The 26,600-nt window shown below is 43.0% G+C and overlaps 1 protein-coding gene across 3 annotated transcripts in view; it reads left to right on the top strand.

The window, feature by feature from the left end:
• The first annotated feature begins 1,893 nt into the window (after positions 1-1,893).
• The window catches only part of nf1a (neurofibromin 1a), a 117,228-nt gene continuing 92,521 nt past the window's right edge, over positions 1,894-26,600 (top strand). For all 3 annotated transcript variants that reach the window (XM_083914444.1, XM_083914443.1, XM_083914442.1), the window contains exons 1-5: positions 1,894-2,110; positions 14,921-15,064; positions 24,116-24,199; positions 24,813-25,003; positions 25,592-25,698. In XM_083914444.1, coding sequence (XP_083770570.1) covers positions 2,051-2,110; positions 14,921-15,064; positions 24,116-24,199; positions 24,813-25,003; positions 25,592-25,698 — 586 coding nt within the window. In that variant the 5' untranslated portion in view covers positions 1,894-2,050. The remainder of the gene's footprint in view (positions 2,111-14,920; positions 15,065-24,115; positions 24,200-24,812; positions 25,004-25,591; positions 25,699-26,600) is intronic.

The following is a 26,600-nucleotide window of genomic DNA, read 5'->3' as shown; positions in this document are numbered from 1 at the left end:
CCTGGCTGTGCCTGCCATAGTCTGGCTGGCTCCACCGACGCGTCAGGTGCGAGGGCCTGTTCATCGCTGCATGCAGCTTTAATTATTAGCCGTATTTATATGACTATTACTACTACTACTGCAACAATTTGTTAGCATTCCTGACTGTTTTTTTCCGCCACTGTTGCTGTTGCTGTTTATTCATTGGGAATTGTTGGGTCTCTGTAAATCATTAAAGGTTGAATATGGGGAATGAGCCGAACACAGTCGCAACAACTAAAAATAATAAAAGCACTCAGGTTTCCATGTTGGAGAGACCCGGTCCAGTGGCCTACAGGAGACCAGAGTCTGTTTGAGCCTGTTTGAACCCATCCCCTCCGGCAAATGGCAACATAAAAACAAGTCTTACAGAGGAATTTGACTGACAGTTAGCGTTAGCCATTGCAGTTAAGTAAACATGAAAGTTAGCTTACAGATCAAGGAGAAACAGCCATTTGGGTGTGTGTTTTAATGCTGCTGAACTCCTTTCTCTCAGTCCATGGAGTGAATGCTTGGCCTGTACTGACTCTGGTTTTTGCCCGTCTCCGCTCACTCAGCTGCTGGGACAAATAACGCCCCCTTCACTGAGGCTTTTACCTAGCGCCAGCCTACAGTAGCTGCACCCAACAGCAGACAACCCGGGCAACCCACAATGCCCCACGCTATTGGCTGCTACAATGTAAACAGAACGTGACAGAAGGTCATTGTTAAACCCATAAAAAATGTTTTTTAAAATATTAATTCAGACTGAATATAATTTTTATGGAAAAGCAATACTTTCACTCTGTACCCCTCAAAACGCCCCCTGGGTGTATTATTTAAAAAAATAAATATATATATAGCTTTTAATAAAGATTCTACATAGCTAACCTTTAACAAATCAGAGTGTCTTATTTATCTATGTATTTCTATTTCCTGAAATATTTTTTAATGGTATTTATTGTCCCTTTTGTGTGTTAACTTGTCCTCTGTCCTGTTCTCCTTCCTACTGCACAACAAATCTACCTACGGGTACTAATGAAGAAGACTGAACTGAAGTGACCTACTCCTTATGCAAAGTTCCCTGGGAGAACTTTTGTAATGATTTGACACGACATAAAATTGAATATATTGTACATAAACTCCCACTTCCTGTAGCTATACTGCATCTATTTAATATTTATTATTTTGCACTATTTGGATTTATAATTTAAATTAAATTCTAACACTTGACTTGTATACAGAGTGGGTAATTGTTATAACTAGTGTTAAGTCGTAGGCCTATATATGTGTAAAACATTTAGAAGGAACATGAAGTGTGTAAGAAAACAATAAAATGTCTTCTAAAGACCGAAACATTCTGGTACTTGACGCATGCGCTCCAAACAAGCTGGTGCTGGCTAGAATTGGCCAATTTGCTACACTACAGCGGAAGTTAAACAATCGCATTTCAAAATAAAACAAGAAGACTCGCAGGAAAAACTGTTGCAGTGGGTCCACCGGAACATCTAATCACAGGGCGATGGTTGGTTATCGCTGTAATCCCGGAGGTTGTATCGTCCATTTTACAGTTTCAGTAGTCTTAAGCAAGTTGTCCAAAACCAACGTTACACAATGGGCTAATATTACAGAAAATACAGAACGTTTAACAGAAACAGAGTATATTTTTTTATTTGTATTTATTTTTTTACACGTCTGGAATTGACGTCCCGAGTGGGCTTCATGTCACCTGTGCATTTGTATTCGTCACTTCGAAAAAACATTTCGTCAACGGTCGTTACTTTGAAGATTGTCCCGGGAAGTGGTCTGTTTTATTCCAGCTATCGCAGCTTGACCCTGGTCTCCAACGCCTCCCATCAATTTCTCTGAAGAAGACTTCCGGTGGTGTGTCATGGCGGTAGCATGGTGAAGCCTACAGAAAGGGAAAAATACTCGCCCCTTTCGTCCTTTTCCATCGACTCGGGACAGATTTTCATTCTTAAATAAGCCTGTCAGCTCCAGCCTTATACCTTGGATTAAACAGCACTGCGTCGCGGTGTCCCTCCGCCCGGCCATGGCGGCTCACAAACCAGTGGAGTGGGTCCAGGCCGTGATTACTAGATTTGATGAGCAGGTAAGATGGGTTGATTCAGTGGATGGGTGTAGCGAGCTTTGGTTGATGCCCCACCGCTCCAGCAAGCGTTTCATTTACACAGGCGAGCTCCTTTTTATCTCCCGATTAAAGCAACGTTTCCCTGCTTTAGTAGTTTTTCGACTGAAATAACGTTATGTTCTGTGTTGCTTGTCCCAACTGCAAAACACTAGATGGTTTTTTTTTTTAGCTAGCATCGTCTATACGGTCAGTTAGCAGATGTATCCCGCATTGTTGGTGTTTGCACGGACCTGTCAACTGCAAAATAACACACAGAAAAGCGACACGTCAGGAACATTTGCACTTGCACATACGCGTCTATGTGTCAAATGAAGTACCCGAGCTAATGTTTTCTTTCGTTACAGCTAGGTAGCTAACGTTAGCAGGCCTAACTGTCTAATGTAAACAAATAGGATGTGACTGGCTTAGCACGCTGTATTCATATGAGCAGATGAAGTCTGTGGCGACCGAGGGGACGTCAGTGCAGTGGACGCTGCTCTCCCTGCGGGTTAACCACTGTCCGCTAACGCTAGGCTTCATATCGCAGGTAAAACAACCACAGTACATCTTTATTTTTCCACAGGGATTCTAGCTACAGCTGCAATTCTCGTGACCCATTATTTTGCTCAAATTGAAACCGTTCACATTTACTGCATGTAACAGCGACGTTTGCATACTTTTCATCATCTGTTGTAAAATGAAACCTTAAGTGTAGGGATTTGTGTAATCCTCAACTTGTGTTTCTATTTAATAAGAAAAAGGGCAGATTCCACCCGGTCTGTCATCCCAACCAGTCTGGGCTATTCCAGGATGAATTGTCTTTTTTGTGTAAGGGGAAATCTGACTTCCAGTGGCTGTCATTTAAAAGTCATTTGGCTTTGTTTACTTCCAAGACTCATGTCTGGTGTAAGTTGCCACCGATCACGGATTGCAGCCGGGGTTTAGTGGCTCAGCTTGGATTACTACCGTAGGTTTAAGGAGTTATATCCACTTGTTGGTTATTGTTACCCTAAGCCCCAACTAAAGCTTTCCAGTATATAAATAAATGAGTAGCCCATGCTGTTTAGTATTGCTGCAAAATATTTTCCTCTTATTAATTTGCTGTACATCACCTAGTGTGCTTGGTGATTTTAAATAACTAAAGGAATAACAGTATATTTTTTCAAATGGGCTGATCATAACCCATGGTATTTTTATTTATTCATTTATTTATTTATTTTGACATAATTCAGCTTCACAGTGAACATCCTCAAAGCAATTTCAGTCAAAAGCAGCTGGACTTGGTTATTTGTCTAGGAAGACGTTTCACCTCTCATCCAGGAGGCTTCATAAGTTCATTAACGCACTAGACAAGGCTGGGACTGGTCCAACTATCTGGTGTGGAGATCCAGTTTCCAGTGATATCATCGGCCTTGTGAGAGGTTAAATACCTGGATCTCCACACCAGTTAGTTGGACCAGTCCCAGCCTGGTCAGATGCGCAAATGAACTGATGAGGCCTCTTGGATTAGAGGTGAAACGTCTTCCTAGACAAATAACCAAGTCCAGTTAATTTTGACTGAAATCGCATTGGGGATAACGATGACCTGGACAAATGAGAATATTCACAGGGTTCACAGTGAACAGTTAACCTAGTACGCCAGCATTAAGTTAGCAAAGCTAAACCAGTTTAGATACAACTACCAGCTGAGTAGGTTTCCATTTAGAAAATATGGTCTGCATCACAGCTGACCGTTGATTAGTGTAGTGTCCTACAGTGTTTTGTATAATATTAGAATCAGCTTAATTGGCCAACAATGTGTACACCTACAAGGCAGTTTTTCCTTATTCTCAGTGTACTTGTACAAAAAATAAGGACAGCGAACTAGACAAAGGTAAACCTAAACATTTCACTACTATGAAAAAACATAAGTACATTGGTAAACAAGAAGACAATAGGGCAATGATGCAGACTACAGAGAGTGCTGGAATTAAGATGGACTGAGTAATGTAATATCTGACACTAAATTTATGAGGTAGGTGGATATGAATTACAGTTTATTCAGCTTGCTTAGATTTACAGTATATATGAAAATGATGAATGAGAGCTAGAGCCTGGACGTTTTTATCATGTAGACAATACGCTTTTCACAGTTGTAAACATTCTAAATGTGTCCCAGTTTATTTCCTGCAACAGTGCAAGGAAAATCTAGTAGCTCAGCATCAGCTGACAGGAAGTTAATAAGGACACAGGCTGTTGCCAAGCAATAGAAATCCATTGAAAAGGTCTATAACATGTTCTGGAATGACAGTTTTATATGGCTTGAATCAAGCATGCTGATAGCCATGTTATGTCGCACTCACACTGTCCGCCCGTACCGTGCCCCGTGCTTTAGGGTACTTGTCCCCTCTCCCCCCGCGGCCCAGGCCCGTTTGTACTCACACTACCTTGGCCTCGGCGAATGCTTCTTGCTGCCTATACGTCATCACGCCTTAACACGTCACACGCATTGATGACGTCATCACGATGCGCCGCCTTGTTTGCAAATATTTCCATAGACCTCGGAGTTGTTGTGTGTCTTGTCCGACTGTTTTTGAATATTTTCATCCGACCAAATCTGCAGTAAACACTCCACCTCCGCATCACACCAACGTGAACCTTTCGCCGCCATTGTTGTTAAATGTCCGCGCTTGGTCCGTCTTTTATTTTTTATTTTTTTCTATGTCCGAACAGGGGCACATAAAATGACGTCAGAGCCTCCGTAGGACTCGTGCTTGTACACATGCGCACGCTTGTGCTCGTACATGTGCAAACACGCTCTACAAAAGCTCACCTCTCTCAGACAGGCCGTGGACGGCACGGTTCGGTTGCACTCACACTGGTCAAACGAACTAGGCTTTACCCGTAAAACCATTTTGGGCATGGTACGGAAGGACAGTGTGAGTGCGCCCTTATAATACTTGTATATCATGGAATAGACATCTAATTCCTTTACACAATTCTATATCACTCCGCTTTCATATTTTTGTACAGTGTAGGAACTTTTATAAAGTGTTTGCAGCTCTCTGTTATTGGAAATGTCAGTCAGCTTTGCTGGTGTGCCGCTGACACGGTGCTATCTTTAGCTTAAGCTAACCCTACATGTTCAGTGTTTCTCCTAGGACGGAGTTGTATCAGTGGAGGTGAAGTGCCTCTGGGGAAAACATGTGAGCCTGCAATGGGCTCTTGGGACCAAAGCACAAGTCATTTAACACACTCTTGGTTTTCTCAACATTATTTAATTTTTTTTTAATGCATTAAATGTCTGGTTTTCATATTAAGTCACAAAAAAGGTAAAACAAATGTATATTTAAATGCATTGTTTATTTTCTTAAACAAAAACATATTATTGATCAAATAAATTCCAAATCCTCCTCGATCCTAGAGACAAATGTGTCCACTGTTTCTGGTGTTAGTGGGGACTTTGTGCTGTTTTGGACTCTGATGCACCGATCCCTCTGCAGTTAGTGTCCTCAACGAGCAGAGGGTGCTGCTGGGAGCCCCTTTCCCATCCCAAAGCACTCACAGGCGCCACTTTCTCACTACATTTAGAGACTTTTCAGACCCTCTTGGCAAATTAATTTATAAGAAGCTACTAGCGACCAATTTAGCTCCTTATTCGGACCATCAGAAAAATGGAAGAAATATATGGTTGGCCTAATTCATTCCTATGCAAGTGGCTCAGTGTCCAGTTCCGTCTCTATGGGTCTCTGTCTCTATCATCATTTAACAAAGTATGCGCTTTCGCCCTCCAGACGACAACGCCACAGGGGGGCGTTTTCAAATTTTCCTACTCTGGGACCCGGTTTCAAAAGATACCGTTGTCAGGCTCCGATAATGCCGTCTGCGTGGGGATGGTCGGCCAAAACGATACTAAAGTTGTGCGGTTACAGGAAAACGCGTCTCCGTGTGGACAGGTCCTAAGTCTGTCGCCTGTTAATGACACCGGCAAATGACTGTATTTCAGATTCGATTTCTGAATGTGTCAGAAAAAATCACCTAGGAGACTGTCGGAACATGGGCATTACTTGCATGTTTAAGGTGGTAGATCATGTTCGTCATGGACGAGTGATGGCATGAAGTTTTTTTGCAGAGTTTCATCCGACCTTCTTGGGGTCATCCTTGTTCTTTTTCAAAGTGGTCCCATATTTAAGACGTCTTTCCCGATATGAATGGCTATTAATTCTTATCTGTCTGTGAGTGTCACGACCTCCTGTATCTGGTCCTTCAAATTAAAAGCCCTCGAGCCTTTTAGGCCAGCCTCCAGTCACAGATTTTCATTTAATTATGACAAGACACAGCTCCAAATGTTTTTTTTTTCCTGCGACCAATGGACTAATGAAATTTTATTTGGCAAATGATTTTTTTGGTCGACTATTTGGGAGCAGCTCTACGTTTTAAGGCAAACAAATGAAAAACTGAATGCATTGAAATTGGAGAAAAGCTATGTGGTGATGTTGCAGTTGCCTTACCTACTGCAGCATGACTGAATAGTGTGTATTCAGATTCATACTGTATGTGTTATGGGTGTAAGGTATAAGCGCTATAGAGAGTACACTAGTAGGAATTTGCGCTACGATATGGATTTTGACTCTGTCTAACCAGCAGAGCAGCTCTGATGTAACCACACAATGCCTGTAGGCAAAAAAGGCCCGGGAGGGAATATGTACTGGCCCTTTGAGTAGAAGCCTATGTGAAAAAGTAATTTCTGGCCATAGTTGCAAATGTTAACTGCTGTCCTCTCTCGCATCTCAGCACAACACGGTCTCAGCGCTTCGCTCTTCTTCTTGTGCTTCTAAATCCTCTCATCAGCTCGCCAAGCTCCGCGTTGCGCTTGTTGTTGTTCTTGCAATCGTTTCAGTCTGGTTAAATCCATGCTTAAATCACCGCCACAATGTCTCTTCCTTCTCTGAAAAAACGAAAGGTTGACACAGAAAACCGGCACTTTAACAGCGAATGGACAGAGAAGAAATTGTTTATAGCTGTCACTGTGAAGCCTTTATGGTTACTCTGCAACAAGTGTATATCGGTGTGAAGAAAAAATCTAAATTGGTAAAGTATCTAGTACCTTAAGTTATCATATAAATGTAGTGGAGTAAAAAGTAGAAAATTTCCCCCTGAATGGGAGTGGTGTAGAATTATAAAGTAGCATGAGAAGAAACACTCAAATAAAAAACAAGAGCCTCAAACTTGTACTTTAAGATAAATTAATATTCCATGATATAATACTGTTACCGCCTATGCTTCAAATTATACCGTATTACAAATTTTAGACCATACCGTACAGCCCTATGTTCTTTCCTCCTATTTTGTTCACATGGCTTTTCTCCCATAATTTTGTCTTCATTTGTTTCCTTTGTAAATAAAATGACTACACAATCCTTTTCCAGCTAGCCTACATGTAGTGATGTCCAAATAAAGCTTCATGAACTGTTTTCATTATTTTCTGAGTCCCCTAGATGGAGCTCTCTGTTCAACAAAGGGTTGAAAATACTGAATCACCATTCATAAAGCCCTTTTCTTTTCACCAAGAGCTCCATTTAGTGGGCTCAACAAATACAACTTATGCTCTATGAAGCTTCATTTGGACATCACTACCTACACACACACTCATCCTAATCAAGTTTTTGTCTCGTTCTCCTCTTGTCAAAGAAAAAAAGTAGACTTGGGTCACATTCACACCCGACCTGTTTGGTCAGCTTATAGCGAATCCTGGAACAACAAGACACAAATACATGGTTACGTGACCGATTGTAGACTATAATAGCAAGATTGGGTTAGACATGAAAACCACTTGTTTAGAATTAGAAAAGAGGCCGTGGTATGGTTTAGTATGTCCATGACATGAACGCAGTAGGGGTTGTAGAAAATTCAGTGGTCTGCCCAGTCCGTCCACGGACCAGTGGTACGGATAAGTCTCTTAGTAGTCGGTACCAGCCACCCGGTGGTCGGGACCAGCAGTTTGGTGGTCGGGACCAGTCTTTTGGTGGTTTTGTTTTCGTTGAGACAAATAAACAACACAAATCATAAGGTTTAGTGCAGTTACTGTGATTCGAGCGCAGCAATATGGTGGCACATTCCCGGGGAAGAGAAAGGTGGAAGGGAAGGTGAAAAAAAGGCGAAACCCCAACGAAAAATGAATGGCTTTAGTACAAGGACTCAACGGGTATCATGTTTTGTTCCCCCTGCCAGGCACAAGCTAAAAAAAAGCAGCGTGCAAATTAATTTGTGGTGGGCAACAAAAAGATGAAACTCAAGACCAGATGTCAGTCTCTACTTTTACTGTCCATAATTTGATAGAATATCTGCTGTGGCTATACCACAACTGTCCTAGCATGTTTTTAAAAAAATACCAAGGCCCTTCAACAAAAACCTTTATTTTGTGAACAAAATTAGAGAACACTTTCAGATCCCTCCCAGTTATTGGTGTTAATCTGGCACCTGGTGACGATTGACTTCATTGTTGGACACGCCCTATTTATCTGCAGCTCTCCTGGCTACTTTGTAAGATGGCAGCTGCTCTAAGGAGACTGAAACCCTGAGACAGCAGGTTATCCAGATGAAGGCCAGAGGGATGACCCTCTCAGCCATCAGAGAGAGGTTGGGCGTTCACAGTCTGTGATTTCAAGAAGATTGAAACTTTACAAGGACACAGATTCATTTAAGTCCCTCAAAAAGGCCGGCCGTCCAGGTAAAACAAGTGCACGAGAGGACAGGATGATGAGAAGACTCCTAATGGGGAGTCAGTTCAACTATGCAGCTGGAGTTGGTCTCCAGTTCAGTGCCGAACAGGGCAAGGATCTGTCTCTGCACACTGTGACTCATCTTTTAAGACTTTTTGGACTGAAAGCCCACTCTGCAGTGACCAAACCTCATCAATAGAAAGAATAAAAAGACTAGACTTGCCTTTGCTGAGGAGCATGTTGTGTGGACAGAGGAGAACTGGTCCAGAGTGACTTCAGTGATGAGAGTAAGTTCAGTTTATTTGTGTCAGATGGAAAATTTATGTTGGGCGTAGGACTGGGGAAAGACTAAATCCAAAGTGTGTAAAGGAGTTAGTTAAATTAGGAGGAGGAAGTGTCATGGTTTGGGGATGTTTTCTGCAGCAGGAGTTGGGCCTCTTGTACAGTCACATGGCAGGGTGAATGCAAATGTTTGTGAACCTCCTTCAGCAACATGAATACCTCTACTGCAACTGTCTCAGTATCAGCCCACAATTGTTCATGCAAGATAATTATCTATGAGGAGCCACATCATTTACTGCACACCATCCCGACAGCCAGTGGCAGAATGATGACATGGGGTTATACATGTCATCGCTAGTCGAGTTGTAATTGGGCAGGGGACCAGATAAAATGTCAGACATAGTCTTTGCATATGTCCACACCGACTCCACAATAACTGTAGTGACCTCTGATTGACCTAACCGGCTGTCATTTACGCCGACGCTGAGGACCCTAATTGTTGAAGCTTTGTAGATTGAATTCTTTCCCTTTCTTTCTTGATGTACGACTTCAGTTGTTCAACAGTCAGGGTCTCCGTTGTTGTATTTTGTGCTTCATGAGCCACACATTTTCAATGGGAGACAGGTCTGGACTGCAGCAGGTCAGTCTAATACTCTCATTCTTTTACCACAAAGTCACGCTTTTATAACACCTGCAGAATGTGTCCTGTCATTGTCTTTATGATATAAGCAGGGACCTACTTGAAAAAGATGATGCTTGGATGGCAGCATTTGTTGAACCAAAACCTGCAAGTACCTTTCAGCATCAATGGTGTCAAATTACCCATGATGCCATGGGCACAAACGCACCCCCATACCATCACAGATGCTGGCTTTTAAACTGTGCACTGAAAACAATCTAGATGGTCCCTTTCCTCTAAACAATTGTAAATGTGGACTCGTCAGACCACAGCCCACTTTTGCACTTTGGGTCAGTCCATCTCAGATGAGCTCGGGCTCAGAGAAGCATGGTAGAGTTTTAACTTTCACTTGTAGATGTAGAGATGAACTGTGCTAACTGACAATAGTTTTCTGAAGTGTTCCTGAGCCCTCGTGGTAATGTCCTTTACAGAATGATGTTGGTTTTTAATGCAGTGCCCTCTGAGGGATCAATGGTCACACTTATTCAATGCTGGGTTTCAGCCTTATTGCTTATGTGCAGAGATTTCTCCAGATTCTCTGAATCTGTTGATGATATTATGGACTGTAGATGATGGAATCCCTAAATACCTTTCAGTTGTACGTTGAGAGATGTTCTTAAACTGTTGGACTATTTGCCCCATCCTTGCTTGTGAACGACTGAGCCTTTCAGGGATTCTCCTTTTATACCCAATCATGACACTCACCTGTTTCCATTGAACCTGTTCACCTGTGGAATGTTCAAAACAGGTGTTTTTGGAGCATTCCTCAACTTTCCCAGTTTTCAATACCATTTGAGGTTTTATTAGTATCAGTACTTTATGAACTTTGTGTGACAGCGGGGCAGTGTGTCTGTGTGTAGCCAGAGTGGGTGTGGTTTCACCATGACAGACAGTCACAGAGACAGACAGTCACAGAGACAGACACACATGAGCAGGGGTGCCGCCAGGGATTTTGGGCCCCATGAAAAGATGTCACACTGGGCCCCCCATCCTGGCACCAGCCACGCCAACCAAGTGCCATTTTTGTAATGGGACGTCCAGAACCCAACCGACCCCTTTAAGCTTTAAATACCTTTAAATAACTCTACTCATAGTATAACATCACTATATTCTTTCGTTATTCATATAGTACATATGCGTCACACTGTTTGCTAAATTACTCTAGGGTTCAAGAGTTAAAATATTGCCCAAGAAAAGGTGAAAGTTTCAAGTAAACCTTTACAACAGGTAGCAACAGGAAACTGTTAGCAACATCAGACCTTTTTTGCTTCGCAATATAGCTTTATTTTTGAGATATCACAAAAAATATACAATTCTATGTACACGATATTGTAAAGATGTCAGAAAATTTAGCAGCTCTGACAAAAAAATCTAGAACGAGGATGCGGGTACAAGCGGCCGGAATGGCTTTTCTCAGGAGGCTGGCTGGAGTCTCCCTTAGAGATAGGGTGAGAAGTTCAGCCATCCGTGAGGAACTCGGAGTAGAGCCTCTGCTCCTTTTGCGTTGAAAGGAGCCATTTGAGGTGCTTCGGGCATCTAGTAAGGATGAACCCTGGGCGCCTTCCTAGGGAGGTGTTCCAGACACATCCAGCTGGGAGGAGGCCTCGGGGAAGACCCAGGACCAGGTGGAGAGATTATAACTCCACACTGGCCTGGGATCGCCTCAGGATCCCCCAGTTAGAGCTGGTTAATGTGGCCCGGGAAAGGGAAGTTTGGGGTCCCCTGCTAGAGCTGGATAAAGTCATCATATGCAGGGTTTCCCCCAGAAAAGTTGTTAGGCATGGCGGCATGGGGGCAGGGGACCAACAGACATCTTTTCGACTTTTCTAGATAATTTGGACACAGTCCCAAGAAATAGAAGTTTTGCACCATCAGAGTTGGAGGAGGCAGTCAGGGGTAAAGCTGACTGTTTAACTGTCTGATGGGGTTCACACATCTCTGTATGCAAACAGTTCACACTGGACACATGAACTTTACCAGAACATGTGCTGGTGTTCACAAGTATGCTGATCAACAACACAAATTATTAATTATTGATTTTAAATCAATGAGTATTGGTAATATAATCAGTAGGGCTAATTTTAGTCGACTAATCGCTCTAAATGACGAACACTGGTCGACCAGTAAAATCCTTGGTCGGGGGCAGCCCTAACAATCAGAGCATCTACATTTTGGTCAATGATGATATAACATATATTGTAATTAATCTTAGTAGAAAATGGTCTGATTAGAGCACAGACCTCCAAGTCTGGGTCATTTGTGTTGTGCTGTAGTCACTACTGTAGTTTGCAGGGTTTGAACTTAATATGATGAATAGCAAATGGTAAATTTCCCCTTTGTGGGACGCATAGAGGATTATCTTACTTAATCAAATCAACATGTTAAGTAGCTATAAAGTTTAGCAGCTTTTACAAAAATATATTTCTATTTTGACTTTTTGAGTTTAAGTGCTTAAATTAATTAAAATAAATAAATAATTGTTGATGTTTTAGTTTTCTGCTGCGGTATCGTTTCAGTACCAAAGTCATAATTGTGGTATTGGGACAACACTACCCCTGTCCCAGCTTTTTTGGAACGTGTTGCATTCAAAATGAGTGAATATTTGCAAAAAAACAATAGAGTTTTTCAGTTTGAACATTAAATATCTCTTCTTTGTAGTGTATTCAGTTGTATAAAGGTTGAAAAGGATGAGCAAATTATTGCATTCAAATTTTATTTACGTTTTACACAACGCGCCAACTTCATTTGAAGTCGTATCTACATGGAAATATTTAAAAAATTACACATTAAACCATTTTAGCCCTTAGATTATTGAACCAAATCAAGTAGTTAACTTCCTATGAAATGAATTAATAGCATAGTTTCATATACAGACTGACCTGTCATCCTCCCATTCCTGATGCCCACCCGCAGCATCGGCATAGCCATGCTCCCCTCTGCGTCCTCTTCAGAAGTTGTGGCAACTTCTGCGTGTGTGTGGAACGAAGTCACCATATTACTGCCATTGTCAGTAATAGTTGTGAGGGCCTTCTCTTTGGGGATCTCACATGCTTCCATTGACTCCACCACAAGTGTACCGGTTGACCTTGGGTGTGAGGGTGAACCATCTCCTTCAGGCGTAGGAGTTTGTGTTCAGCCTTGTTGTCCTCAGGGTTGAAGTAACAAGTGCTGACTCTCAAGAAGGATGCCGTAAAGTAGTGATGTCCAAATGAAGCTTCGAGTTAGGTTTTGTTTTTATCCAACAAACTTTTGCAAAGATACGCAACACAATTTTGACCTGAATCCACAGAAAGTTGTTCCATTATAACTCATGCATTTTTAAGATTACTAAAATTATTTTGCCGGGGCAGTCGCCGCAGGTTTTACTCTGACCTGCTGCCCTTTGCTGCATGTCTCCCCCTATCTTTCACCCTATTTCCGGTCTGTCCTGTATAATAGAAGGCTTGAAAACTGTCAAAAAAATAATCTTTAAAAAAAATGTATTTTGCTAACTTTTGACCCTGATGGTCTAATGATTAAAGTTTCATGATAATCAGACTCTCTGTGCAGGAGGAGTTAAAAAAAGTAGGTTTGTGCATATTTAGGCATTTTAAAGTCTAGGTGGAAATGGTCGTGGTCTTAATCACATTCAGAATTTTTTTTACATCCACGCATCTCTGTGAGTTTGATCTTGTAAGATGTACCATGTGGGAGTTAGAGGCTAAAATGTCATTACCTTGATTATGCGCTGTCTGCTGGTTGTACTGTGTGAAAGTTTTAGGCAGGTGTGAAAAAATGCTGTAAACTAAGAATGCTTTCAAGAATATAAATAACTGTTTATTTTTATCAATTGAGTGAACAAAAGAAAAATCTAAATCAAAACGATGACCTTCTTTTGATTTTTGAGCGCCAAAACAACTTGTCATTTCAATGCACTTGTCATTTCATATTCGCTTTCTTTGTCAACATTTCATGATTTTGCTGCTTCCCAGTAAAAGTGTTTAAATGACAAAATAACAGGGGACTTTTATTGTGAAACAATTGACAGGAAATTAAGTGTGTTGCTGGTTCTCTCTCACCTCGTCAAAGTGAGCAGAAACACAGACCAAATCTAAAGAAAAGAAAAAGACTCACTCAAACCAAATGCCGTTTTAGATGCACCTATTTCATGGAAATCTGAATGCTGAATATTCACACAGAATCTATCCGATGAACCTCTGACAGGGCTTGCAGCATCGAAGTGTCAAATGTGGACACGTATGCAGACACAAAGCTCAACAGGGCTCGTGCCTTATGTGTTTTTATAGGCTGCTCAAATAGAAATGTAGAGAAGATGAATAGTGAGTGATGTAAGGTATGCAGACTGGTCCTTATAAATGCACAATAAGCATGTTCTGTCCTCTATATTACTGATTTAAAAACATGAAAATGAATAAATGGTAACAATATGTTCTGACGACATTTTACGACCCCGACAGTTTTTCATTTTCAGCTTGTTTGTTCACTTAACAAGTGTGCTGTGGTCGTCTCAGACAGCTGCAGACAAAGCAGGTGGAAATATACATATATAATGTGGTTTTTCTACTTTTGATTCAAGTTCATGTCAACTTAAGTAAAAAGTTACCTTCACTCCACCTGGTTTACTGTTTCCATCATAGCCTCTCTGCTCTGCTGCTGATGACACACACACACACACACACACACACACACACACACACACACACACACACACACACACACACACACACACACACACACACACACACACACACACACACACACACACACACACACACACACACAGATAGAGAGAACTTTCAGCACAGTTTTTTTCCTTTTTATTCAGCTAAGGGGCTGTGATAAAAACACATAGACACTGCGTTATAATTGCAGGGAACATGTGGATAGTGAGTTTACGGCTTCCTTTCAGATTTGAAGGCATCAAAGATACAGGACACGCAGCTAGCAACATCCACAGCCACGACTCTAAACACTTTCATAAGCAAATATGTTTGGAACATGTTGATTATGATCTGAATGTGAATGCTACTGTATGTGCTGGTTACAACATGATTCAAATAACAAAGCTGACATTGCTATGATCCAACAGTGAATTGTCTGCATCATCATTGTCCACTCTTTTCCTTCCAGCTTCCCATTAAAGTTGGACACCAGAACACTCACACCAAAGTCAGCATAGAGCACAACAAGGAATGTCTGATCAACATCTCCAAGTACAAGTTCTCCCTCGTCATCAGTGGCCTCACTACCATCCTCAAAAATGTCAACAACATGGTGAGTTGTTGGTTTCTGTAATAAGAGATGCACTGGTTCGATACCCGGATCGGAAAGCTGCTCCGATATTGACTAATTAACTGGATCGGATATCGGATGAATGAGGCCGAGCATTCTCATCCAGTCATTTCTTTCTTAATAATATAATATAATACACAGCAAGTTAATTAAGCTATTGTTTGTTGGGTTTCAGGCAGCTGCTTTATTTAATATTAAATTTAAAAATATCAGTTTTCACATTACATGGAAGTGTTATTTATTTATTTTTGCTGCTAATGTACACTTCATTTGTTAAATAATATTAAGTACATTTATATCTGTGTTAATGTGTTACCTTTTTTAACAAGGCCATATGTTTATGTCAAGCCTGATGCCTTCACTCATTCATTCAACAGTAGGATCGGATCAGTATCAGGTATCGGCCGGTACACTCAGCCCAGGTATCGATATCAGATTGGACCGCGAAAAACTGGATCGGTGCATCCCTAGCTGTAATCTTTCCTTCTCCTAATACTGGTAGTGCAGCCAGTGCCTTTGTAGTTATTGTTGTTGCATGTGGGTGGCTGGCAACACTGTTTGGACGGGCTGTCCTTGAAGGCATTCATGGTGTTGCACTCTGTTGTTTAAACACAACTGACGGATGGAGTTCTGGCGAGTCACTGTATTGTGAACATGCTCAATTGTTGAATTGCCCATTTAATTTTTCATTCAGTTCAAGTTGCAAAAGTTGCTGGATGCAGTTTTTCTCTCCTCTCTATTCTTTCTCTCTCCAACAGGTAAACACTACATGAAACTGTGTAAAAACCGAGTACACACACTTGAACACACTGAAAATGAATAAGGTTAGGGCTGGGTAGAAATGTTAATTCATCAATGGATTACAGCATAATATTTCCTAATTCAATATTGATTCAGAAAATCTTGAAATCGATTATTTCTGTTGTAATGAAGTCCTAGTCAAGGGTGCTTTGGGCAACGGCGTAGTGTGATTTGTGTCCTACGGAGGCCCCACTCGTCCAAACAATGCTTGAAACAGCGGCCGAAGTGAGTAGCAGCAGTAGGACTCCTAGCCGTTTGTGTCCTAGTGCCGTTTAAGTCATGGACGTACCAAACCTTTTTTCTAATTCTAACCTAGTGTTTTTCATGTCTAACCCTAACTCTTACCTTTTGTAGGCCTCGTAATCGGTCACAAAACGGAGTTACTGGTGCGTTGTGACGGGAAGTCAACTGCTAAAAGCCGCCGGACAACAACTGTTTAACTGTTGTGTTTGAGTATTTACTTATAAACTTATGTTCGTTCTGACAAACATGCAGTTTTTTCATTTTCCCCCTTAACTATGAAGCGTTCTGGTCCAGTGGCTTTGAGCAGTTGACTTCCCGTCACCATTTTACAAATTTCTGTACATAACTTTTCTGTAGTAATTTTAATAGTAATAATAATTACTACTATCTTCTTTCTGTTTGGGTCAGATTGTTCTAAACCAGTACAAATATTGCGCACATTATTATTAAACAATTATCAGAAGGTGATGAATTATTTGTGTATTTCTGTAATCTACACTTATTATTAGGGGTGTAACCGTACACTAAAGTTACAGTTCGGTATGTACAGGATGGTACGCTTCATAGTTAAGTGGGAAAATGAAAAAACAATGTCTGTCAGAACAAAGTTTTAAGTTAAGTTAAGTTTAATAAGTAAATACTTAAAGACAACAGTTAATGATTTGTTGTCGTTTGGCATGTAGTTTGCTCTCTGTTCACTAGACAACAATCCCTGCTTGTGGGGGTGCGAGGCGTCACGGCTATGCCTGCCTGCTGCCTGCTACTCTCTCTCGCCTGCTGGTACTGCCGGGTGCAAGCCAAGCCGGAGGCTAAACGATCCGGGAGGAACTTCAACTTCAGGTTCCGCAGTGCAAAACAAGCCTGTACAGTCGCCATATCAGCGCTATCTATGGGACATTTACGGCTGCGTTCCACCTCTGTACCCGTCCGGAGGTGCCTGTACCGTGACTGTTCGTTACGAATATGTCATCGTTACACCCCTACTTATTACTGAATCAATATCGAAGCATTTAGATTAGGGATGGGCATGAGTGGTTAATTCCAAGATCGAGGGATTGCATCAGTTCTTTGAGGGCCAATCGAGTTCTCGATTTTCCAAATCTATTTTTAGAACACAACGCATCTTCCTGCAGGAATAATGATGCACAGCAATACAGCCCTGCGGTCGAGTGTCACTGCTTTTCCGCTCCCCTGGTCCTTGGACAGTAACCCCGTCACTGAGGTCACAACTTCTTTCGAAGGTGTTTGTGTCTCGGGTCAAGTGCAGTAGCAAGATGTGCTGCGCTCTCGCACACACACACACACGTGCACAAAAAAACTTGAGTGCCAATGTTTACCAATCGAGTTAATTTAAAGCAAGGACAACCTCGGTTCTTTGATAACAGAGTGAGGTGTTTCACTATGGGAATCGCCTTGGTGTGACCAACTATGGAAGCTCCAATGACACAACGTCTGTCTGTGACAGACAGGTCAAACTGTGCAGGGGTCACGCCCCCTCATACTACCACAGATGACCGGCCCTTCCTAAATCATTCAACACTGGTTTCTTTCCGTGTCTATGCAAGGAGGGAAATGATGGTGAAACACCTCACTCTGTTATCAAAGAACCGAGGTTACGTTAAGTAACCCAAAGTTCTTTTTCTAACTTCGTTTGGTGTTTCGCTATGGGAGATATAGACGCCTCTCGGATTGCATCCAATCTCCCGAAGCCATAATAAAGCAGAGCTGGAAAGTTACTATCACAGGGACATCCAGCCTGTAAAACTTCACAAAAGTGTGAGGCGTAGCCCAGCTCGCCAGCACCCCTACAGACACTCCCCTGAATAGAGCATAGAGCAGCCCTCTCGGCCACGGGTGGGCCGGAGCGTCCACACCCAGAAGTGCATTTAAGTCCGACAGGGAGAAAAACAGTGGACACTGAGCGTTTTCCTGCGAGGCGAAGAGATCTACGGCTGCCTGGCCGTATTTCCGCCAGAGCTGCTCTACCACCTGTGGGTGGAGAGTCCATTCTCCGTACAGGGGTTTCCCTCGGGACAGAAGGTCTGCACACCTGTTCAACACGCCCGGAACATGGGTTACTCGAAGGGACATGAACCTGGTGCTGCTCCACAGTATGATCTCCCAAGCACCACTTGTGCAGCTTCAGAGAGCGAGTACCGCCCTGACGGTTGATGTATGCCACAACCGTGGAGTTGTCGGTTTTCACCAAGACATGGCGGCCTTGGGCAAATTGGTGAAATTGCTTCAGTGCAAAAAACAACTCCCAAAGCTCCAGGAGATTTATGTGAGCTCGAGCCAGCCTCGGGCTCCACGTGCCATTCACTGCCCTGCCCAGCATGGTACTCATCCTGACAGGGACGCGTCCGTCGTCATGGTTACTCTCGACGTCACCGCCCCCAGCGGAACACCCGACGCTAGCGCCGTCGAGTTCCTCCACGGGCGGAGAGCCGCTTCACACGCCAGCGTCACTTTCACCCTGTGGCTGAGGTGACAGCGTGCGCACAGGCGCAGCGCTGCAACCCAGCGCTGCGACCCAGCGCTGAAAATCCCTCATCATAAGAAGCCCCAAATGTACAACAGATATTGTTGAAGCCATGAGACCGAGCAGGCGCAGGCACGTCCTGAACGACACTACTTTGCCCCGCTGAAAGAGGGAGAGACACTGCGGGATAGACGCTAACCTCCCTTCTGACAGCGTGACTCTGTAAGAGAGGGAGTTTATAGTGAGACCCAAATACTCCTTACATTGCAGGGGTTCCACTCGGCTCTATGCCCAGTTTATATTGAACCCCAGATCCACGAGATGATTTATCACAGTAGCGGAATCTTTGACTGCCTGCTCTCGAGAGTGAGAGCATATTAGATAGTCGTCTATGTACGAAAATATTCTGATGCCGCTGTTCCGTAACGAAGACAGAGCCGCCGCCACACACTTGCTGAACACCCTCGGGGCTAATGATAGCCCGAACGGGATTGCCTGGTATTCGTAGGTTTTGCCCTGATAAGCAAACCTGAGAAACTTCCTGTGTGCGGGATAAATGGCTATGTGAAAATACGCGTCCGAGAGATCGATCGTTACAAACCATTCTCCCGGACGAATAGATCGACAAAGCACCCTGTATGTCAACATCCTGAATGTGTATTTTCGTAGGTGTCTGTTTAACACACGGAGATCTAGAATGGGACGGAGGGATGAGCTCCCCTTCTTCGGAATGAGGAAGTAACGGGAGTAAAACCCTTGCTGAGCCCCCGCGCTCGGGACCGCTCTGATGGCTTGTTTGTGTAACAGGGACGTTATTTCGTCCTCTAGGACACGTGCTGAGTCTCCCCTGGCAACTGAAACTAACACACCGTTGAATCTGGGAGGTTTCATGACAAACTGAAGCCTGTACCCTTGTGAGATAGTGGACAGGACCCATGGGTGAACTGCGCATGCGCGCCAGCGGTCTGCGCGGATGGGAAGTGGGCCCCTGTAGTCGCACTGCAGTGACGTCAAGCCCGGCAGCCGGAGGGAGATTTCTCCCTCCTGAGGAGCGCGAGCTCCCCCTGTGGGGATTAAAAGGCAATGACTGTCTTTTGTTTTTGTTTTGTTTTGGGGACAGCACTTCGCCCTTGGCTGAGGGCCTGGCTGCGAAAGTGCATGTTTTATTTTGGAACACTGTTGTGCTTGGTGACAATGTGTTACTCGTTGCCCCTGAGTCTCTTCCCCATGAACATGAGGGGAGAGAAAATGAGAGACCACACCTGGAGAACTGGAACCTACCTGGGTCTCTGAACAACAAACTGCAGGGCTTTGTTGCCCTCCTCCTTTTTGCAGGAGGGGGAGAGGGAGAAGCAGGAAGCGTTAGGCTGGACTCTTCTTCTTGCCTTCCCCGGGGTGGGAAGGGCGGTTTTTTCGCTGCTACTGCAGCGAATGAGTGTTTGCCCCATGGTCTAGGGTTTTCTGAGCGAGGCTGTTGGTTAGACTGCTTAACAGCTGCCTGTCTCTGTGGTCTGGCACCACCCTGTCTCCCCCTTGCTGCTGCGGCCGCAGCGGCATAACCCGCCCTTGGAACAGAGGGGGCGTTAGGGATTTGTTTCCGGGGCAGGCAGAGGTCAAAGGCTTCACCTTCTTGTTTTCTGAGAATGCTAGTTTCCCTCATCTTTTCCAGAGCTGGACCAAAAAGACCTTTGGTGGGGTCGTATGCTGCGTCCATAACCTCGGCCTTCTGTGTATCACTCAAGCCTGAGTGGTTCAGCCACATGGCTCTCTCACCTGAGACTGCCAGTACCATAACACGACCACGGCCTTGTACTGCGCCACGTGAGGAGCGCAGGATGAGGCCATTCACTACACAGATCTCATCCCAGAGGGCTGGGTTAGGTGCCCCACCATCCAGCTGCTGGCCCATTTCCTCCAGGATTTCCGCCTGGTACGCAGACAGCAAGGTCATAGCATTCAGAGAGCACACTGACTGCGCTGCATACCTGTACATCCTCTGAAAGGTGGAGGCAGTGAGGCGCTCCATCTTACTGGGCAGAGAGATGCTGGATGAAGCTGAGAGAGAGCGACGGTTAGGGTGGAGGTAATAAGCCACTGAAGGCTCCACCACTGGGGGTTCAGCCAGCCCCAGAGCCCCCATTCCATGGATCTCTAGCTTAAAGTAGCCTTTGGTGGGGAGCTTACTCTTAAAAGGACTGGACCAGTACCTGCTCATTTCTTTCATGCAGGCAGGCACTGCTGGCAGGAGTTGCTTTGAAGGGCGGTTGTGGCTCCTGACAGACAGGGGTCCTGGTTGTTGGACACAGCCACTCTCAGCCTCCTTTCCAATACTTTCTCTGGCATTGATGCACAGTGAGAGCATGACTGGGGGTCAGCCAAAGATGCCTGAGCGTGTTTAGCGCCCGTGCAGCATATGCACATCGGGTGAGGGTCCCTGCCCGAGATAGACGCCCCGCATGACGCAGGGCACGGGCGGGATGCAGCCTCCTTAGTCTCCGGTTCTGACCCTTTGGCGGGGGTAGTAGCCGAAGACATAGTGCCTGGAAAGGGGGATATTGTATAAATATTCAGCCGTACAAGCCGCGTCGAACACGGTGGCCTGTCGGTCAGTAGCGCTAGCAGACGGGGTTTAGCCCGAGCTACCTGTGTACCGTAAGAGTAAGCTCGTCGTAACACGTTAGCTTAACTTTTGGTATTCGGCTCAGCTAACAAGCTATTGCTAACTGAGACCGGTCGGCTCGCCGTAGCGCGGTCACTGCTCGAACTAACCTGTGTAACCGCAAGTAAACTTCTTACGAAGTACTTACTCAGCAAATCCAGACTTACGCCAGGAACTGCGTTCGACGACGCTATCCTTTACGGTTAGTCTATGAACAGTTGAGCAGATATCCAAGCTAGCCTAGATAAGCTGAGGGAGCTTACCAAGATTCTTCACGGGAAGAAAGCGAGAATGATTTAGGAAGTGCCTGTCATCTGTTGTAGTATGAGGGGGCGTGACCCCTGCACAGTTTGACCTGTCCGTCACAGACAGACGTTGTGTCATTGGAGCTTCCATAGTTGGTCACACCAAGGCGATTCCCATAGTGAAACACCAAACGAAGTTAGAAAAAGAACTTGAGAAATCGATGTCTCAAGCCCATCCCTAATTTTGATCGTCGATTCGATATAGATATTGAATCGTGATCTAAAGAATAGAAATTGAATTTTGAGTTTCTTGACAATACCCAGCCCTAATGAAGATGCATACCTCATTGCATCAGAGGGCTGTAAAATATGGCGTTATACTAGCACCAAATTTGTGAAGGAGCAATGTGAGTCCTCCTTCACGAATGTGAACATAATATAATGCAATACCTCAGAGGTCTGATACTAGACCTCATACATCCATGGATCAGACAGAAAACTATTTCTCTACTTCAACATCTTTATATATGACAGCTGTCAGGCGGATGTATTATCTCAGCAAAGTAGAAGTGCTCAATTACACAGATCTAAACAAATTTGTGAACAAAATCAGGGCTGTAAAGTGCGACAGGTTTTGATCGTATTTGTGATAAAATGATGTGCGAGGATAAATACAAGTCCACTTGCACTTGTGCGCTAGGCTGCTAATATAAACTGTAAATGGTTACTTAGGACAAGTGTGTGTCTTGTTAAGACATAGAGAACTGATGCATCAAGGGAAATGTATTACGAAGTATATATTGACCAGTTCAACATAACTAATAAAAAAAACCTACATTTCCTAAGCATGAGCACGTTGTCAAAGAGACTTATTCACGTTCCCGGGGAAATTGACTTTTAAAGCAAAAAGGAACTTCATTAATTCATTTTCAACCGCTTGTCCCCATTGGGGTCGCAGGGGGCTGGAGCCGATCCCAGCTGACATCGGGCGTGAGGCGGGGTGCACCCTGGACAGGACGCCAGTCTATCGCAGGGCACATAGAGACAAACAGAGACAGACAACCAGTCACACCTACGGGCAATTTAGAGTCATCAATTAACCTAACACATGCATGTCTTTGGATTGTGGGAGGAAACTGGAAAACCCGGAGAAAACCCATGCAGACACGGGGAGAACATGCAAACTCTGCACAGAAAGAAAATCTATGTTTGGAAGAGAATCAGCATGATCGGCACCAACGAACCTGGAACCTGCAGCCATGTGACATCTAATGGGAAAACCTACTGTTTTAACCCACAGTGTTGGAAAACTTTTCCTTGGCCTGTGTACGACCAAGCCAAAAAGTCAATGTCTTGTACATAATTTTTAAAAACTGGACAACATTACTAAGCACAACCTCCCAAAGAGACACATGCTTACAGGAATCAGGAATGTATCTGGGCAAAACTCAGGTAATAGATATGTAGATAATGGATTAATAGATGGATGGATGAATAATACATAGATACATAGATAGATGAGATAGATGAATAAATAGTTGGATTAATTTCACTTTGTTAAATGTGTTCACATGCTGTTAATAGGCTATATGAATGGGTAACCAGTGCAGTGCTGCTAAAATGGGAGTGATGTGACAGTTTTGTATTAATTGCAGCTAAGACAGTGAGTGTGAGTTAAGACAGGTAAAAAGAGAGTTACAATGGTGCAGTCGGGATGATATAAGAGCATGTTTTTCATAACCTTAAAAATGTTTCTTTACATATACAAACAGGATTGGGCAAGATTTTTAGTATGATTGAAAAGATATATGTATATATCTATATATCTAAATATATCTATATCTATATCTATATATAAATATAAATCTATATATTATATATATATCTATATCTATATCGGTATATATAGATGTGTATATATATATACATATATATATAGTACCATTAGAAAGTCATGATACCCTTTTGACTGTCACTTTTTTGTTTTACAGCCTGAAATGATCATACATTAAAAAAAATATATATTTCCAGCATGATTTACACATTTTACCACACAACATTCAAGTAAAATATTTTCTTTCAAAATTTCTGAAAATTACAAAAAAATTAAAAATAGAGCAAGTGAACAAAGTATTTAGAACAAGGTATTAATTATTGATTTATTGTTCATAATTTGATAGAATATCCTCTGTGTCTATACCACTGCTATACTAGTGTGTTTTTTTAAATAACCAAGGAAATTGGAAATTTTATTTTGTGAAAACGGTGATCAAAATTAGAGAAACGTAACTATTGTGTCAGAAGAGAAGATTTCAACAATGTTTTCTTCTCTAGGATTGAAAAATGAACAGGAAGTGTAGAGGCCACAGCTTTGAATGACTTCAGCACATCTGTGCCCACAGGACATCACTAGTTTCTCACACTGCTCTGGTTTGATCCAATATTCTTAGCTTCAAGGAACTGCTTCACCTGTTTTGCAGTGTGCCACGCTGTTAAGCATGTGTTCCAATCATAAGTGCTACATTGGGGTTTCCTAATGATGTGCTCTAATATCTACTGTAAATGGTGAATAAATGATGTTTTGACTGTGATTGTTTTCACAGCGGATATTTGGAGAAGCTTCTGAGAAGAACCTCTACCTCTCCCAGCTCATCATCCTGGACACCCTGGAAAAGTGCCTGGCTGGGGTGAGTCCTCCCTTTCTGAACACTTGTCTGTCTGTCTGTCTGATAAAAATAAAAACATTTTGTTGTTTAAACTAATTTTTGTGTCTATTTAATTATCAACTATTCAAGTCATATACCAAAGTCCATTTAAATTAAAACATTTTGCTTCTTTTGTCAAATATTGCTATGTGATTAATCACGATTAATTAATTACAAAGCTAATTTATTACATTAATTTATTTAATAGTGTCTCACCACTAATAATAATTAGTATATCTACTACTAGCTTTAGCTTTAGCAACTCAGCTTCTCAGCATTTCCAACGCATTTTCTAGCTTTAGTTGATGTTGTGATGTTGAATTTAGATCGACACCTAGCAGAGAGAGAATCCCTAAGGTAATTTGATTTTGGGCAACTAAAAACTAAAAACAGACATGCACAGACACACATTTACACAGAAAGAAGCTATTGTGTGTGTCACATTGCTCCAGTCGGCCTTTAAGTGACAAAAAGTAACCCGTTCTTTTGGATGCTGACCCATAGCTCCCTCAGTTTCAACATGGAGAATCACATCAATGAAACAGACTAATGCATTTATCCTGACTTCTATTTACTCTCTGTCCCCCCTCCTCAGCAATCAAAGGACTGCTTGCGTCTGGATGAGACCATGCTGGTCAAACAGCTGCTGCCGGAGATATGCCATTTCATCCATACGTACCGTGAGGGCCACCAGCACGCTGCTGAGCTCCGGGCCTCAGCTTCAGCCGTCCTCTTCTCTCTGAGCTGCAACAACTTCAACGCCGTCTTTAGCCGTATCTCCACCAGGTAGCTCGCTTACCCAGTTGGTCACCAAGCCAGGCTACTGGGGTAGTATGCAGTCTTCTCAGACTAAAGTTTCTCTGAAATCTGCGATGAAACCTGCTTTTCCAGTCTTGTCCAGGGTCCACTGGTATAAGTATTTGTGTTGTAAAACGTATCACTGCTCAACATCAGTGGGTAGAATGGTTTATTATAACCCCTTAACTTGATCACCCATAGGTTCCAATACAACATTTTGTTACCACAAAATGTGCATAGAAAAAGATACACTTTCACTGCTCGACAATGTTATTATTACATTTTTTTATTGTTTCCAAGCCCTTAGATTCAGGATCAGACATTAGTTAGGTTATTGAATTTACATGAATTTGAGTAACGGACGGAGCGAGGGAGATAAGGTCTACACAGAAATTGCCAACATGCGAACCCAGCATGTTTTTCTGAAGTGGCAGTGCTGGAAAATAAGTTGTATACTCCTCCAAATCATTTTTATTGCCAAATCAAAATTTCAAAATCTCAGTTCATGTCTTGATCTCTCTTGACTGTGTTCAAAGCGTTCTGATTCATGTGTGATTCACTTTGGTGTTTTCTCAGGCTACAGGAGCTGACGGTGTGCTCCGAGGACAACGTGGACGTGCATGACATAGAGCTGATGCAGTACATCAATGTGGACTGCTCTAAGCTAAAGAGGCTGCTACAAGGTGAGCTCCTGATGTTCATACAGGTGTACATTATCAGAACTTCTTAAAGGAATTGAATCACTCTCTGGTCTCCTTTATTAAGTACACCTGCTCAACTGTTTGACACAAATCTGATCAGCCCACAGGGACACTAAGCCTTTTCAGTTGCAAGTGCATGAGATGCTTTACTTGCCTGATAGCCAAAGTCACTTGCCCGACATGGAAAATGTAGGCCTATTGAAAATAAATTAATCAGCAGGGGTTTGGCCATTAAATATTATTATATTATAATTTGCACGTCGGTATGTATTTTTGAAATGTTGTTTTTCTCATGCGTATTTTGACACAGGACAAGATATTTGTTTCAGATCACGGTCTGTTTTTCAGAGCTTTCGCATCCTAAATAAAGACATTAAAAATTCGCATCGGGGCTGACAATTATTTTGTCCCCTGCCGGAGTTGATACTCTCTCCGGAGCTAACCTCCGTCACTCTACTCAGCAGCTGTGGAAACAACACTACACTCTTCCACTAGTCTGGAGGAGCTGACGCATTTATGTGTAGCTACTGTACATTCACTTGATATCTTAACAGATAAACTTGATCTCTTCTCTGTTCTGATCGCTGTCTCTGTTAGCTCACCGCGCATCCACCGTACTCTCTCCCCCCCCCCCACTCCTGTCCCCACACCGGCTAGATCAGGTGACGCGAATATTATCACCGTTTTCAACACGGAGAGATTGATTTAAAAAAAAAAAAAATCACATTTATTATTGGGTTGCCAGATCGGACAAGTGCATGAGGCATTCCACTTGCCCGTACAGAGAGTAAGTGGGCGAGCCTTATTGTCGAGCCCTGAGCCAATCGTGGGGCAGCAACTCAATGCATCTAGACATAGTCGTGACGATTTTTTGATACAGCTGT

Source organism: Echiichthys vipera (assembly GCF_963691815.1).
Source record: "Echiichthys vipera genome assembly, chromosome: 5".
Lineage (NCBI taxonomy): Eukaryota > Metazoa > Chordata > Actinopteri > Perciformes > Trachinidae > Echiichthys > Echiichthys vipera.
The sequence above is the reverse complement of the archived record's forward strand: the minus strand, read 5'-3'. Positions and strand labels throughout refer to the sequence as shown.